Source organism: Scyliorhinus canicula, chromosome 12 (genome assembly GCF_902713615.1).
Source record: "Scyliorhinus canicula chromosome 12, sScyCan1.1, whole genome shotgun sequence".
Taxonomy (NCBI): domain Eukaryota; kingdom Metazoa; phylum Chordata; class Chondrichthyes; order Carcharhiniformes; family Scyliorhinidae; genus Scyliorhinus; species Scyliorhinus canicula.
Genome location: NC_052157.1, coordinates 162,770,387 through 162,787,261, shown reverse-complemented (window position 1 = coordinate 162,787,261; position 16,875 = coordinate 162,770,387). Strand labels below are relative to the sequence as shown.

At 57.6% G+C, this 16,875-nt stretch overlaps 1 protein-coding gene across 3 annotated transcripts in view; it reads right to left on the bottom strand.

Annotated features, from left to right (window-relative positions):
- Positions 1-16,875, bottom strand: part of smg6 (SMG6 nonsense mediated mRNA decay factor) — a 619,962-nt gene that overhangs the window by 565,939 nt on the left and 37,148 nt on the right. For all 3 annotated transcript variants that reach the window (XM_038814765.1, XM_038814766.1, XM_038814767.1), the window contains exon 5: positions 2,162-2,240. In XM_038814765.1, coding sequence (XP_038670693.1) covers positions 2,162-2,240 — 79 coding nt within the window. The remainder of the gene's footprint in view (positions 1-2,161; positions 2,241-16,875) is intronic.

Sequence of the window (16,875 nt, the reverse complement as noted above, 5' to 3'; positions counted from 1 at the left end):
TGTTGAGGGGATGGTAGGATTGGGGATTATGGGGGTGTTGAGGTGAGGGCGGTAGGATTGGGGATATAGGGGGGTGTTGAGGTGAGGACGGTAGGATTGGGGATATATGGGGGTGTTGAGGGGAGGATGGTAGGATTGGGGATATATGGGGGTGTTGAGGGGAGGATGGTAGGATTGGGGATATATGGGGGGGTTGAGGTGAGGGCGGTAGGATGGGGATATATGGGGGGTGTTGAGGGGAGGATGGTAGGATTGGGGATATATGGGGGTGTTGAGGGGGGAATGGTAGGATTGTGGATATATGGGGGTGTTGAGGGGAGGACGGTAGGATTGGGGATATATGGGGGTGTTGAGGGGAGGATGGTAGGATTGGGGATATATGGGGGGATTGAGGCGAGGACGGTAGGATTGGGGATATAGGGGGGTGTTGAGGTGAGGATGGTAGGATTGGGGATATATGGGGGTGTTGAGGGGAGGATGGTAGGATTGGGGATATATGGGGGTGGTTGAGGTGAGGATGGTAGGATTGGGGATATATGGGGGGGGTTGAGGTGAGGACGGTAGGATTGGGGATATATGGGGGTGTTGAGGGGAGGACGGTAGGATTGGGGATATAGGGGGGTGTTGAGGGGAGGATGGTAGGATTGGGGATATATGGGGGATTGAGGTGAGGACGGTAGGATTGGGGATATATGGGGTGTTGAGGGGAGGATGGTAGGATTGGGGTATATGGGGGTGTTGAGGGGAGGACGGTAGGATTGGGATATAGGGGGGTGTTGAGGGGAGGATGGTAGGATTGGGGATATATGGGGGGGTTGAGGTGAGGACGGTAGGATTGGGGATATAGGGGGGTGTTGAGGTGAGGATGGTAGGATTGGGGATATATGGGGGTGTTGAGGTGAGGACGGTAGGATTGGGGATATATGGGGGTGTTGAGGGGAGGATGGTAGGATTGGGGATATATGGGGGTGTTGAGGTGAGGATGGTAGGATTGGGGATATATGGGGGTGTTGAGGTGAGGATGGTAGGATTGGGGATATATGGGGGGGTTGAGGTGAGGACGGTAGGATTGGGGATATATGGGGGTGTTGAGGGGAGGATGGTAGGATTGGGGATATAGGGGGGTGTTGACAGAGCAAGGCATTAGTGAAAAGGATCAAGCGGAAATGGGAGGAGGAGTTGGGGAGGGAGATAGGACAGGGACTTCGGTGTGAGGTAATGCGGTGAATGAACTCAACCTCGTGCACAAGAATGAGTTTGATACAATTTAATGTGGTGCACAGAGTCCACATGACTCAGACTCGAATGAGTGGGTGTTTTTGGGGGTAGCAGACGGGTGTGAGAAGTGTGGGAGGGGGCCGACGAATCACGCTCATATGTTCTGGGGGTGTGAGGAGTTGGAGAACTTTTGGGAAACAGTGTCGGGAACCTATCGAGGATTGTCGGGGTGGAGGTGAAGCCGGACCCCTGGTGAAGATCTTTGGGGTGTGGGAGGTGCCGGAGCTGCTGGAGGGGATGGGGGTCGATGTCGTGGCCTTTGCCTCTCTGATTGCCCAGCCACGGGTACTTTTGAATTGGAGGTGGGCTATGCCACCGGGCATCGCTGCATGGGTGGGGGATCTGTACTGATTTCCCAGGTTGAAACAAAATCAAATTTGCCTTAAGAGGGTCAGAGGAGAGCTTTGGAGTACGGTGGAAGCCAGTCATGGTTATATTTGTGCAGCTGTTTGTCGAGGGGCGGGGAATTAATGAACAAACTGCATACTTTGATTGGATGTTAATCTTGTGTTCTTCTGTTGAATGCATTTGGAATAAAATATTCTTTTAAAAAAAATCCTGTGGTGCAGAATCTAAAGAGCAGGCACGTCTCCCAGTACCCTGACCAATATTCAGCTCTCCGCCAAAACTGATCATTCACCTTATTGATATTATTGGGATCCTGCTGTGTTAATACGGCTGCCGTACAGCCCTATCCAACCGCAGTTTTCTTCACTGGAAAATTATTTACTGCAAACACGACACTTTTGAGATGTTTAAGACAAGTGAACACATGTTAACATTTTGGGGCTATGATTCAACAAATGGGTTAAAATCAAGCTTCAAAGTGCATCCTGTCTGCTATAGAGTAAATCTTCAATGAAGATCAAGCTGAGGATCTCACCGTGTAAATTGCCAAAATAGCAAGCTGGTTGTAAGGACGTCCATTTTTTGGTGCAATCTGTTGGGCTTTCAAGTACCAACTGTGGAGAAGAGAGTAGGCGTTATATTAAGGTCACATTCCAGCCTCCTACAATACAGTAAATAATAGCCCTCCTGCTGAACACACACTGATCTGATGGTTTCTGCCACTTTAGTTATTTACATTTGAAGAGTTTTCCCACAGTTGAGAAGGAACAGTGGAATTCACCCTCACCGGAAGCACTCTTGCGGTTGATCGGACCAGACGAAGTTTAAATAATACCATAATGTTCACTCTCTCCTTCGCCTTCTCCCACCCTCCTTCTCCACCCCTCTCCCTCTTTCCCCTCACCTCTCTCTCCCCTGCCCCCTCTACCCATCCTCTTCATCCTCCCTCACCAACTCTCCCATCCCCCCCCCTCTACATCCCTGTACCCCCCTCACCATCTGTCCCCCAATGGCTTCTCTTCCCCGCTTCCCCTTGATCCTCCTCCTCTCTTCCAATCGTTTCCCTGACCCTTTCCTTCTCTTTGCCTCCCTCATCCATCTCTCAATCCCTGCCAATCCTCTCCTTTTCCCTTAAACTTTTACCTTGCAGGAGATTGACCCAGTCGCCTCTCAGCTAACTCTCCTGTCTCCCTGGGCAGTCTATTGTATGGTTTCACCACTGCGCATGATAAATAACTGTCTGTTCCCCTTCCCTATTCTGATTCATGCCCCTCAATTAAGGTTTTGTGGTTATACCAATCAACTTCTGGAGGCTCAGTACTGATGACCTCAGGAATCTTGCAAAAGCCAGCTTGATCTTCCACAAGCTATCTTTCCCAATATGTGAACATTCTCGGCTGGCCTCGCCTCTTCAAACAGATCAGGTGTCTTAACCCTAGGTATCAATTTAGCTACTCTGCTGTTCACTGTAGCAACATGCTCAGTGTATATTGTTCTTCAAGTGGAACTAGTTTTTGACTGATTCATCATCACACCCTGGCCCTTTTGTCTACCATTGGTTAAAATCCTAGGAACTTGTTTGTTTTATTGTTTACAAACGGCCCAGAGATCTACCATTGGCCTCTTTCACACTAACATAGAACAGTACAGCACAGCACAGAACAGGCCCTTCGGCCCTCAATGTTGTGCCGAGCCATGATCACCCTACTCAAACCCACGTATCCACCCTATACCCGTAACCCAACAACCCACCCCTTAACCTTACTTTTATTAGGACACTACGGGCAATTTAGCATGGCCAATCCACCTAACCTGCACATCTTTGGACTGTGGGAGGAAACCGGAGCACCCGGAGGAAACCCACGCACACAGGGGGAGAACGTGCAGACTCCACACAGACAGTGACCCAGCCGGGAATCGAACCTGGGACCCTGGAGCTGTGAAGCATTTATGCTAACCACCATGCTACCCTGCTGCCCCCTGTTTGCAACAGCAACATGTTTGCTGTGAATGGCAGTATTCACAGTCACTAATCAGATCACAAATGTATGCTGATGACATGTATGTATGCTGATGGGGCAGCAGGGTAGCATGGTGGTTAGCATAAATGCTTCACAGCTCCAGGGTCCCAGGTTCGATTCCCGGCTGGGTCACTGTCTGTGTGGAGTCTGCACGTCCTCCCCCTGTGTGCGTGGGTTTCCTCCGGGTGCTCCGGTTTCCTCCCACAGTCCAAAGATGTGCGGGTTAGGTGGATTGGCCATGCTAAATTTCCCGTAGTGTCCTAATAAAAGTAAGGTTAAGGGGGGGGTTGTTGGGTTACGGGTATAGGGTGGATACGTGGGTTGAGTAGGGTGATCATGGCTCGGCACAACATTGAGGGCCGAAGGGCCTGTTCTGTGCTGTACTGTTCTATGTTCTATGTTCTACACCAACTCTACCTCGTCGCCATCCCTCTCAAGGCCCCCACTGCCTGGGCTGTCTCAATGCTTGGCTGACATCCTGTCCTGGATGATCTGCAATGTCAGACGTGCCCTGGCCACATATATATCTAGGACTGCAGAGAGGGCTTCAAACTAAATAGTTGGGGGAAGGGTTCAGGTAAGGGAAGATTTGGAAGACGGGCAACAGTATAAGTTAGCGATATGGGTAAAGGTAACAACAGTATGACAGGAAGAGATAGAACATACAAACACAAGAGTGCATCAGCAAAGAGTGGAGGAAAACTACCTTTAAACCAAACAAAAACTGAGCGACAAAGATCCATGCATGGCTTACGAAGGAGGTTAAGCATAGTATGAGCGGGGAGGTGGCACAGTGGTTAGCACTGGTGCCTCACAGCACCGAGGTCCCAGGTTCGAATCCCGGCTCTGGGTCACTGACCGTGAGGAGTTTGCACATTTTCCCCGTGTCTGCGTGGGTTTCACCCCCACAACCCAAAGATGTGCAGGGCAGGTGGATTGGCCACGCTAAATTGCTCCTTAATTGGAAAAAATGAATTGGGTACACTAACTTTTAAAAAAAGATTGGGGAGGCAGCGGCATTGTGGCAGTGATCTGGAGACCAGGATAATGTTTTTTAAATTTAGAGTATCCAATGCATTTTTTTCCAATTAAGGGGCAATTTAGCGTGGCCAATCCACCTACCCTGCACATCTTTGGGTTGTGGGGGTGAAACGCACACAGACACGGGGAGAACGTGCAAACTCCACAGGGACAGTGACCCAGAGCCGGGATCAAACCTGAACCTCGGCGCCGTGAGGCAACCGTGCTAAACACTTGCGCCACCGTGCTGCCCGAGATCCAGGGTAATGACCTGGCGATCCGGGTTCGAATCCCACCACAGCAGGTGGTGGAATTTTAAACTCAATAAAATATCTGTAATTTAAAGTCTAATGATGACCACGAAACCATTGTCGATTGTCGTAAAACCCCTCTGGTTCATAAATGTCCTTTAGGGAAGGAAATCTGCCGTCCGGGCCTGGTCTATATCTGACTCCAGACCCACAGCAATGTGGATGATTCTTAAATGCCCTCTGAAATGGCCCAGCAAGCCACTTAGTGTATTCAACTGCTACAAAAACATGGAAAAGGAATGAAACAAGAAGTATCCCCATCCTCAATGATGCACATCTGTGCAAAAGACAACGCTGAAGCATCTGCAGCAATCTTCAGCCAGAAGTGCTGAAAGGATGATCTATCTCGGTCTTCTCCAAAAGTCCCCAGCATCACAGCTGTCAGTCTTCAGCCAATACAATTCACTCCACGTCAGTGTTTTCCAAACTTTTTTCCGGGGAACCATTTCTACCAACCCGGCCGACCTTCGGGGCCCGCGCCGGCCGACCTTCGGGGCCCGCGCCGGCCGACCTTCGCGGCCCGCGCCGGCCGACCTTCGCGGCCCGCGCCGGCCGACCTTCGCGACCCGCGCCGGCCGACCTTCGCGACCCGCGCCGGCCGACCTTCGCGACCCGCGCCGGCCGACCTTCGCGACCCGCGCCGGCCGACCTTCGCGACCCGCGCCGGCCGACCTTCGCGACCCGCGCCGGCCGACCTTCGCGACCCGCGCCGGCCGACCTTCGCGACCCGCGCCGGCCGACCTTCGCGACCCGCGCCGGCCGACCTTCGCGACCCGCGCCGGCCGACCTTCGGGACCCAACCCGGCCGACCCTTCACGGCCCACGCCGGCCGACCTTCGCGACCCAACCCGGCCGACCTTCGCGACCCGCGCCGGCCGACCTTCGCGACCCGCGCCGGCCGACCTTCGCGACCCAACCCGGCCGACCTTCCCGACCCAACCCGGCCGACCTTCCCGACCCACGCCGGCCGACCTTCGCGACCCACACCGGCCGACCTTCGCGACCCAACCCGGCCGACCTTCGCGACCCGCGCCGGCCGACCTTCGCGACCCGCGCCGGCCGACCTTCGCGACCCGCGCCGGCCGACCTTCGCGACCCGCGCCGGCCGACCTTCGCGGCCCACGCCGGCCGACCTGAACGACCCGCGCCGGCCGACCTTCGCGGCCCGCGCCGGCCGACCTTCGCGGCCCGCGCCGGCGACCTTCGCGGCCCGCGCCGGCCGACCTTCGCGGCCCGCGCCGGCCGACCTTCGCGGCCCGCGCCGGCCGACCTTCGCGGCCCGCGCCGGCCGACCTTCGCGGCCCGCGCCGGCCGACCTTCGCGGCCCGCGCCGGCCGACCTTCGCGACCCGCGCCGGCCGACCTTCGCGACCCGCGCCGGCCGACCTTCGCGACCCGCGCCGGCCGACCTTCGCGACCCGCGCCGGCCGACCTTCGCGACCCGCGCCGGCCGACCTTCGCGACCCGCGCCGGCCGACCTTCGCGACCCGCGCCGGCCGACCTTCGCGACCCGCGGCCGGCCGACCTTCGCGACCCGCGCGGGCCGACCTTCGCGACCCGCGCCGGCCGACCTTCGCGACCCGCGCCGGCCGACCTTCGCGACCCGCGCCGGCCGACCTTCGCGACCCGCGCCGGCCGACCTTCGCGACCCGCGCCGGCCGACCTTCGGGACCCGCGCCGGCCGACCTTCGGGACCCAACCCGGCCGACCCTTCACGGCCCACGCCGGCCGACCTTCGCGACCCAACCCGGCCGACCTTCCCGACCCAACCCGGCCGACCTTCGGGACCCAACCCGGCCGACCTTCGCGACCCGCGCCGGCCGACCTTCGCGACCCGCGCCGGCCGACCTTCGCGACCCAACCCGGCCGACCTTCCCGACCCAACCCGGCCGACCTTCCCGACCCACGCCGGCCGACCTTCGCGACCCACGCCGGCCGACCTTCGCGACCCAACCCGGCCGACCTTCGCGACCCAACCCGGCCGACCTTCGCGACCCGCGCCGGCCGACCTTCGCGGCCCATGCCGGCCGACCTTCGCGGCCCACGCCGGCCGACCTTCGCGGCCCACGCCGGCCGACCTTCGCGGCCCACGCCGGCCGACCTGAACGACCCACGCCGGCCGACCTGAACGACCCACGCGGCCGACCTTCGCGGCCCACGCCGGCCGACCTGAACGACCCATGCCGGCCGACCTTCGCGACCCACGCCGGCCGACCTGAACGACCCACGCCGGCCGACCTGAACGACCCACGCCGGCCGACCTGAACGACCCACGCCGGCCGACTTTCGGGACCCAATCCGGCTGACCTTCGCGACCCACGCCGGCCGACCTTCGCGACCCACGCCGGCCGACCTTCGTGACCCACGGCGGCCGACCGTCGCGGCCCACGCCAGCCGACCTTCGGGACCCAATCCGGCTGACCTTCGCGACCCACGCCGGCCGACCTTCGCGACCCACGCCGGCCGACCTTCGCGACCCACGCCGGCCGACCTTCGCGGCCCACGCCGGCCGACCTTCGCGGCCCACGCCGGCCGACCTTCGCGGCCCACGCCGGCTGACCTTCGGGACCCAATCCGGCTGACCTGCGCAACCCACCATTACCTTGTTTGTTCCTGACAAAAATGGAGGAAATGTTTTTAGGTCACTTTGGCCCCAATGGTCCCTTTGCCTCCCCGAACTTGTAAAAAAAAAGGCTGCAACCGTATAAAAAGAAACGTGGCCGATCATTGGTACGCATGCGCACCGATGATCGGACATGCATTCGCAGTGCGGCCAAATTTTTTTTATATGGTCGTGGCCTTTGTGAAAGCCGCTTGTAGCCGGCATAGCTAAGAGCCGGCTGCTGCGGCTGTTGCGCGCGGATTTGCGCGATCTGGAGCACTGCTACGGACGACTCCGTGATCCTCCCGATACCCACCCGTGACCCCCCCCCCCCCCCGAGTTTGACAATGCCTGCTCCACGTGATATCAAGGAATGGGAGAGTGCAATGGATACTACAAAGCCTATGGGCCCTGACAATATTGCGGCACAGTAGTTAGCACTACTGCCTCACAGTGCCAGACAAGCGGGTTTGATCCCGACCCCGGGTAACTGTGTGGAGTTTACACATTCTCCCCGTGTGTGCGTGGGTTTCCTCCGGGTGCTCCGGTTTCCTCCCACAGTCCAAGGATGTGCAGGTTAGGTAGGTGGATTGGCCGTGCTAAATTGTCCCTAGGTGGGGTTACGGGGTTAGGGTGGGGTCTTAGGCCTAGGTAGGGTGCTCTTTCAGAGGGTCAGTGCAGACTCAATGGGCCGAATGGCCTCCTTCTGCACTGTAGGGATTCTATACTGAAGACTTGTGCCCCAGAATTTGCCGCACCCCTAGCCAAGCTGTTCCATTACAGCTACAACACTGGCATCTACCCGGCAATGTGGAATATTGCCCAGGTGTGTCCTGTAGACGAGAAACAGGTCAAATCCAACCCAACCAATCACCACACTATCAGTCTACTCTCCATCATCAGCAAAGTGATGGAAGGAGTAATCAACAGTGCTATCAAGCGGGACTTCTGATTGCGGCTATGCAGAGCTAAGCCGCACGTTCGGCAGCTCCCGCTTTAAGAGGACTTGTGGGCTCTTTTAAGGGCCCCAAACAGCGCTGATTCAATGATTCCCGGTGGATAAAGGGGTCTGGAGCAAAACCCCCCGGGATTTATGGTGCGGACCCGGAGTGGGGCGAGGAGAAAAGCAGCAGCAGCTCCCCTGGAAAAGCGGGGGAAGGTGGACAAAATGGCGGCCGGTGGAGCCCCTGAGGAGTGGAGGCAGTGGGCTGAGGAGCAGCAGGCGGCCCTCCTGCGCTATTTCACGGAGCTGAAAGGGGAGTTGTTGGAATCCCTGAAGGTGACGACGAGTAAGCTGCTGGAGACCCAGACAACCCAGGGTGCAGCGATACTTGAGTTGCAGCAGCAGGCCTCTGAGCACGAGGAGGTGGTTTCGGCCCTCGTGGGGAAGGTGGAGATACACGAGGCGCTTCATAAAAAGTGGCAAGATCACTTCGAGGAGATGGAGCTTCGGTCACGGAGGAAGAACCTGCAGATCCTGGGCCTCGAGGAGGGGCTGGAGGGGTCGGACCTGCTGACCTATGTGGCCGTGATGTTGAACTCGCTGGTGGGGGCAGGATCCTTCCATCTGCCCCTGGAGCTGGAGGGGGCCCACAGAGTACTGGCCAGGCGGCCTAAGGCGAATGAACCCCCGCGGGCGGTGCTGGTGCGGTTCCATCGGTTAGTGACCGGCAGTGTGTTCTCCAATGGGCCAAGAAGGTGAGGAGCAGTAAGTGGGAGAATTCGGTAGTGCGTATCTACCAGGACTGGAGTGCGGAGGTGGCCAAGCGGAGAGCTGGGTTTAACCGGACGAAGGCGGTGCTCCATGGAAAGCAGGTGAAGTTCGGCATGTTGCCGCCTGCACGCCTGTGGGTCACCTACAAGGACCAGCATCACTACTTCGAGTCCCAGGAGGAAGCGTGGGCCTTTGTGCAGGCTGAAAAGCTGGACTCGAACTAGAGATTGGGGGCTGTGGGAGTTTTTCTATTTCTGTATCACTGTTTATGCTGTAGCTGGTTATTCTGTTTGTTTCTGTTTTTTCTCTCGCTTTCGGACAATGTGGGTTATGGTTTTGTGTTCTGAGGGTACTGGGGTTTGTGGTTGATATGTGTCTTTGTTTGTACGGAGTTGGTGGTTGGGTTGGGACTGCGGTTTGGGAGCTGCGTTGGGGGGGGTGGGGTGGGGCAGTGTGAAAGCGCGGGCTTTTCTCTGGTTTCCCGTGCTGCGGGACGAGGGGGTGGAGCTGGTGGTGAGGGGCGTGGTTATTAGACCGGGTTTCCCGCGCTGAAGCGGTGCCAAGGAGCTGATGCAGGGGCGGAGGGGGGACCTCATATCGGGAGGGGTCGGAGTTAGAGCGGGAGCTGCCGGGGTCAGCAGAAGTCAGCTGGCTCACGGGAGTACAGTGGAGGGAGAGTCGCGGCTAGGAGGGGTCCTAGCCTTTTTGGGGGGGGGAGATACCGGGTTGCTGCTGGATTGGCCAGGGAGGAGTTGGTGCGGGTCGGGGGGGGGTTGGGGTGCGGTTCTATCGCCGTGGGAAACGGGCCGAATGGGTGCTGGCCAGGGGCGAGCAGTCGATGGGCTATGGCTAGTCGACGAGGGAGGGGGGCGGGGCGGGGCGCCCCCTGATCCGGCTGATTACATGGAACGTGAGGGGGTTGAATGGGCCGGTTAAGCAGGCCTGGGTGTTTTCGCATCTGAAGGGGCTGAAGGCGGACGTGGCTATGCTCCAGGAGACCCACCTGAAGGTGGCGGACCAGGTCCGTCTGAGGAAGGGGTGGGTGGGGCAGGTTTTCCACTCAGGGCTAGACATGAAGAACCGGGGGGGTGGCGATCCTGGTAGGGAAGAGGGTGGCGTTTGAGGCGTCTGAGGTGGTGGCTGATAGTGGCGGCAGGGTAGTCTGGGAGGCCCTGAAAGCAGTGATCAGAGGAGAGCTGATCTCCATAAGGGCACACAGAGAAAGGAAGGAGAGGCAGGAGAGGGAGAGACTGGTGGGGGAACTTATAGAAGTGGACAGGAGATATGCGGAGACACCAGAGGAGGGGCTGTTGAGGGAGCGGCGCAGTTTACAGGCCCAGTTTGACCTACTGACCACTAGGAAGGCGGAGACGCAATGGAGAAGGGCACAGGGCGCGGTCTATGAGTACGGGGAAAAGGCGAGCAGGATGCTAGCACACCAGCTGCGCAAGCGAGAGGCAGCCAGAGAGATTGGGGGAGTGAGAGAGAAGGGAGGGAACGTAGTGCAGAAGGGGCAAGAGGTGAACGGGGTCTTCAGGGATTTCTACAGGGAATTGTACCGGTCTGAGCCGCCCAGGAGGAGGGGGGGAATGGAGAACTTCCTCGATAGATTGAGGTTCCCAAAGGTCCAGGAGGAACGGGTGGAGGGGCTGGGGGTGCCGATAGAGCTGCAGGAGCTAGTTAAAGGATAGGCCAGATGCAGGCGGGGAAGGCGCCGGGGCCGGATGGGTTCCCGGTGGAATTTTATAAGAAGTATGTGGACTTGGTGGGTCCAGTGCTGGTGCGAGCCTTCAATGAGGCGCGAGAGGGGGGGGTTCTGCCCCCGACAATGTCACAGGCCCTGATCTCCTTGATCCTGAAGCAGGACAAAGACCCTGTACAGTGCGGGTCCTACAGGCCTATCTCCCTCTTGAATGTAGATGCCAAACTGTTGGCAAAGGTCCTGGCAACCAGAATAGAGGATTGTGTGCCAGGGGTAATCCATGAGGACCAGACGGGGTTCGTAAAGGGACGACAACTTAACACAAATGTCCGGAGACTGTTGAATGTGATTATGATGCCAGCAGTGGAGGGGGAGGCTGAGATAGTGGTAGCACTGGATGCGGAGAAGGCATTCGATAGGGTGGAGTGGGAATACCTGTGGGAGACGCTGGAACGGTTTGGGTTTGGGGAGGGATTTATCAAGTGGGTGAAGCTGCTGTATTCGGCCCCGATGGCGAGTGTGGTTACAAACGGGAGGAGGTCAGAGTATTTTGGGCTCCATCGAGGTACCAGGCAGGGATGCCCCCTATCCCCCTTACTATTTGCATTAGCGATCAAACCGTTGGCGATGGCACTGAGGGGTTCAGGGGGGTGGAGAGGACTGACAAGGGGAGGGGAGGAACATCGGGTATCACTCTATGCGGATGATTTGTTGTTATATGTGGCGGACCCGGAAGGGGGAATGCCGGAGGTAATGGAAATACTAGCGGAGTTTGGGGACTTTTCGGGATATAAATTAAATGTGGGTAAAAGTGAGGTCTTTGTGATACACCCGGGAGATCAGGGGGAGGGAATTGGGCGGCTCCCCTTTAAGAGAGCAGTAAAGAGCTTCAGGTACTTGGGGGTGCAGGTGGCAAGGAACTGGGGGACCCTCCACAAGCTGAACTTTTCAAGGCTGGTGGAGCAGATGGAGGAGGAGTTCAAGAGGTGGGACATGGTACCGCTGTCGCTAGCAGGGAGGGTGCAGTCAGTCAAAATGACGGTCCTCCCGAGGTTCTTGTTTCTGTTTCAGTGCTTGCCCATCTTTCTCCCCAGGGCCTTCTTCAAGAAGGTAACTAGCAGCATTATGGGCTATGTGTGGGCACATGGCACCCCTAGAGTGAGAAGGATTTTCTTGGAACGGAGTAGGGACAGGGGAGGATTAGCGCTGCCCAATCTTTCCGGATACTACTGGGCGGCGAACGCATCGATGGTGCGCAAGTGGGTGATGGAGGGGGAGGGGGCAGCTTGGAAACGTATGGAGAGGGCGTCCTGCGGCAATACAAGCCTGGGGGCGCTAGTAACGGCACCATGGCCGCTCCCCCCCACAAGGTATACCACGAGTCCGGTAGTGGCGGCCACCCTGAAAATCTGGGGGCAGTGGAGGCGACACAGGGGGGAAGTGGGGGGTCTGATGGCGGCGCCACTGAGAGGGAACCACAGATTTGTCCCGGGGAACACTGGCGGGGGATTCCAGAGCTGGCACAGGGCGGGCATCAGGCAACTGAGGGACATGTTCATAGAGGGGAGGTTTGCGAGCCTGGGAGAGCTGGAGGAGAAATTTGAGCTCCCCCCGGGGAACACGTTTAGATACCTGCAGGTGAAGGCATTTGCCAGACGACAGGTGGAAGGATTTCCCTTGCTTCCCGATAGAGGGGTGAGTGATAGGGTGCTGTCAGGGGTCTGGGTCGGAGAAGGGAAGGTCTCGGACATCTACAAAATAATGCAGGAGGTGGAGGAGGTATCGATAGAGGAGCTGAAAGACAAGTGGGAAGCGGAGCTGGGAGAGCAGATAGAAGATGGGACATGGGCGGATGCCTTAGAGAGGGTCAATTCGTCGTCGTCGTGCGCAAGGTTGGGCCTCATCCAATTTAAGGTGCTGCACAGAGCCCATATGACGGGGACTAGGATGAGTCGGTTCTTCGGGGGTGAGGACAGGTGTGTTAGGTGTTCGGGAAGCCCTGCGAACCATGTACATATGTTCTGGATGTGCCCGGCACTGGAAGAGTTCTGGGAGGGGGTGGCGGGGACGGTATCGAGAGTGGTGGGAACCAGGGTCAAACCAGGGTGGGGGCTAGCGATTTTTTGGGGTTGGGGTGGAGCCAGGAGTACAGGAGGCAAGGGAGGCCGGAATATTGGCCTTTGCGTCCTTGGTAGCTCGGAGAAGGATCTTGATTCAGTGGAGGGACACAAGGCCACCAAGTGTTAACACCTGGTTAAACGACATGGCAAGCTTCATCCAATTGGAAAGAATCAAATTCGCCCTGAGAGGGTCGGTACAGGGGTTCTTCCGGCGGTGGCAGCCCTTCCTTGACTTTCTGGATCAGAGATAGGAACTGGAGGCCGAAACAGCAGCAACCCGGGGAGAAGGGGGGGGGGGGGGGGGGGGGGGGGATAGCAACGAAGGGAGCACGTCAGCGGGGGGTCGCGGGCAATGACTGCCCGAGGCCATCGGCAGAAAGGGAAAAACGGTTTGGTTGCTAGACGGGTAGCGGGGGGGGGGGGGGGGGGGTGCGCGCGGGGGAGGGCGTGGGGAGGATTTTCCAGGGGGGATTTGTTGTGTTATAATTTAAAATGTAGTAGGGGTAAATGTTTGTATCGAAAAATTTCAATAAAAATTATTTTAAAAAAAAAAGATAGTGGCGGCAGATATGTGATGGTGAGCGGTGAGCTGCAGGGGGAGAGGGTGGTCTTGGTTAATGTGTACGCCCCAAATTGGGATGATGCTGGTTTCATGAGGCGTATGTTGGGCCGCATTCCTGGCCTGGAGGTTGGGGGGGGGGCTTCAATACGGTGCTGGATCCCCTACTGGATCGTTCTAGTTCAAGGTGTTGAGGGGGTTTATGGACCAGATGGGAGGAGTGGATCCCTGGAGGTTCGGGAGGCCGAGGGCTCGGGAGTACTCTTTTTCTTCTCCCATGTGCACAGGGTTTATTCCGCATTGATTTCTTTGTTTTGAGTAGGGGGACTGGTCCCGAGGGTGGAGGAGGCCGAGTATTCGGCTATTGCGATTTCGGACCATGCTCCGCATTGGGTGGACCTGGAGATCGGGGAGGTGCGGGACCAGCGCCCGCTTTGGCGTCTGGACGTGGAGTTGTTGGCTGATGAGGTGTGTAGGAGGGTTCGGGGATGTATCGGGAGGTACCTCAAGGTCAATGATACTGGGGAGGTCCAGGTGGGGATGGTGTGGGAGGCTCTGAAGGCAGTGATTAGGGGGGAGCTGATCTCCATCCGAGCCCATAGGGAGAGGGGGGAAGAGGAGGGAGAGGGAGTGACTGGTGGAGGAGCTGTTGAGTGTGGATAGGAGGTACGCGGAGGCCCCGGAGGAGGGATTGCTGGGGGAGCGGCGTAGCTTGCAGGCCAAGTTTGATTTATTGACCACCAGAAAGGCGGAGACACAGTGGAAGAAGGCGCAGGGAGCGGTCTATGAGTATGGAGAGATGGCGAGCAGGATGCTGGCGCACCAGCTTCGTAAGCGGGACGCGGCTAGGGAGATTGGTGGAGTGAAGGATAGTGGGGGGAATGTGGTGCGGCAGGGTGCAGAGGTCAATGAGGTCTTCAGGGATTTCTATAGGGAACTGTACGGGTCGGAGCCGCCGGCGGTGGGAGGGGGAATGGAGAGTTTTTTGGACAGGCTCCGATTTCCAAGGGTGCAGGAGGAGCAGGTGGAGGGACTGGGGGCGCCGATCGAGTTGGAGGAGCTGGTCAGTGGGATTGGCCACATGCAGTCGGGGAAGGCGCCGGGACCGGATGGGTTCCAGGTTGAATTTTATAAGAAATATGCGGACCTGCTGGGCCCCCTGTTGGTTAGGACCTTCAACGAGGCATGGGAGGGGGGTGTTCTGCCCCCGACGATGTCTCGGGCGCTAATCTCCCTGATCCTGAAGCGTGATAAGGACCCCTTGCAGTGCGTTTCATACAGGCCGATTTCACTGCTGAATGTAGACGCCAAGTTGCTGGCGAAGATCTTGACCACTAGAATAGAGGACTGGGTGCCGGGGGTGGTACATGAAGATCAGACGGGTTTTGTGAAGGGGAGGCAGCTGAACACTAACGTGCGAAGGCTGCTAAATGTGATAATGATGCCGGCAGCAGAAGGAGAGGCGGAGATTGTGGTGGCATTGGATGCGGAGAAGGCCTTTGACAGGGTTGAGTGGGGGTACTTGTGGGAGATGTTGGAGAGGTTCGGGTTTGGCATGGGGTTTATTAAAAGGGTGAGGTTGCTGTGCGAGGCCCCGATGGCGAGTGTAGCGACAAATGGGAGGAAGTCCGAGTACTTCAGGCTCCACCGTGGGACGAGGCAGGGGTGCCCCCTGTCCCCCTTGCTTTTTGCGCTGGCAATTGAGCCTCTTGCCATGGCTCTCAGGGAGTCGAGGAGGTGGAGGGGTTTGGTGCGAGGTGGGGAGGAGCACCGAGTGTCGCTGTATGCGGACGACTTGCTGTAGCAGACCGGGGGGGGGGGGGGGGGGGGGGGGGGAATGCCGGAGGTGATGGAGATTTTTGCTGCGTTCGGGAGTTTCTCGGGATATAGATTGAACCTGGGCAAGAGTGAGCTGTTTGTCGTACACCCGGGAGATCAGGAGGAGGGGATTGGTAGGCTCCCGCTAAAGAGGGCAGTGAGGAGTTTTAGGTACCTGGGGGTTCAGGTGGCTAGGAGCTGGGGGACTCTGCACAAGCTCAATTTTACTAGGTTAGTGGAGCAGATGGAGGAGGAATTTAAAAGGTGGGATATGCTGCCGTTGTCGTTGGCGGGTAAAGTACAGTCCGTTAAAATGACGGTGCTCCCGAGGTTTTTGTTTTTGTTTCAGTGCCTCCCCATTTTCGTTCCGAGGGCCTTTTTTAGGAGGGTGAACAGCAGCATTCTGGGATTTGTTTGGGTGCACGGGACTCCGAGGGTAAGGAGGGTCTTTTTGGAGCGGGGCAGGGACAGAGGGGGGCTGGCGCTGTCCAACCTCTCTGGGTACTATTGGGCGGCTAACGTCTCGATGATACGTAAGTGGGTAATGGATGGGGAGGGGGCAGCATGGAAACGGATGGAGATGGCGTTCTGTGGAGGCACGAGCCTGAAGGCACTGGTAACGGCGCCGCTGCCGCTCCCTCCAGCGAGGTACACTACGAGCCCGGTGGTGGCGGCTACCCTCAAAATTCGGGCGGGTTCAAGGCAAGTTCAAGCAGGGGCCAAGCCAGGCCAGTGCGGAGCTCAGATCAAGGCAGCCAGCTAGACCAGGAAGACCAAGCTCACCAACCTCCTCCCGAGAGAAAGAGAAGAAAAGTAAAGGAGAAAAAAAGGGGGGGGGGGGGGGGGGGGGGGGGCAAGCGAGTAGAGCGAGGAAGGTAACTGAAAAGCTGACTTGTTTGTAATGGTGACGATAATGCTGAGCAAATGCACATCAGGTGTCTCCCCATCGGGGGGGGAAGGAAATGTGAGGTTGGAGATCGGCCGTGCCCAGCGCTCCACGTGGAGGCTGGACCCAGACCTGCTGGCCAATAATGGCTTCGACCAAGAAATATCACAAGCCATAGGCGAATACGTTACAAATAACCGAAATAGGGAAGTCTCACCTTCCACGCTCTGGAAGTCACTGAAAGGCGGTAATTAGAGAAGAGATTATAGCCTACAAGGCACAAAGAGATAAGGAAGAGAGGGTAGTCAGGCAACAACTGATTGACTCCATTCCAGAGGTCGATAGGAAATACTCCGAGGCCCCGACCGTAGAGCTCTGGCGGAGAGGAAAATGCTACAAATGGACTTGAACCAGCTATCCACCAGGAAAGCAGTGCATCAACTCCACCAGACACAGGGGACCTTCTATGAGCACAGGGGAAAGGCTGGCTGTCTACT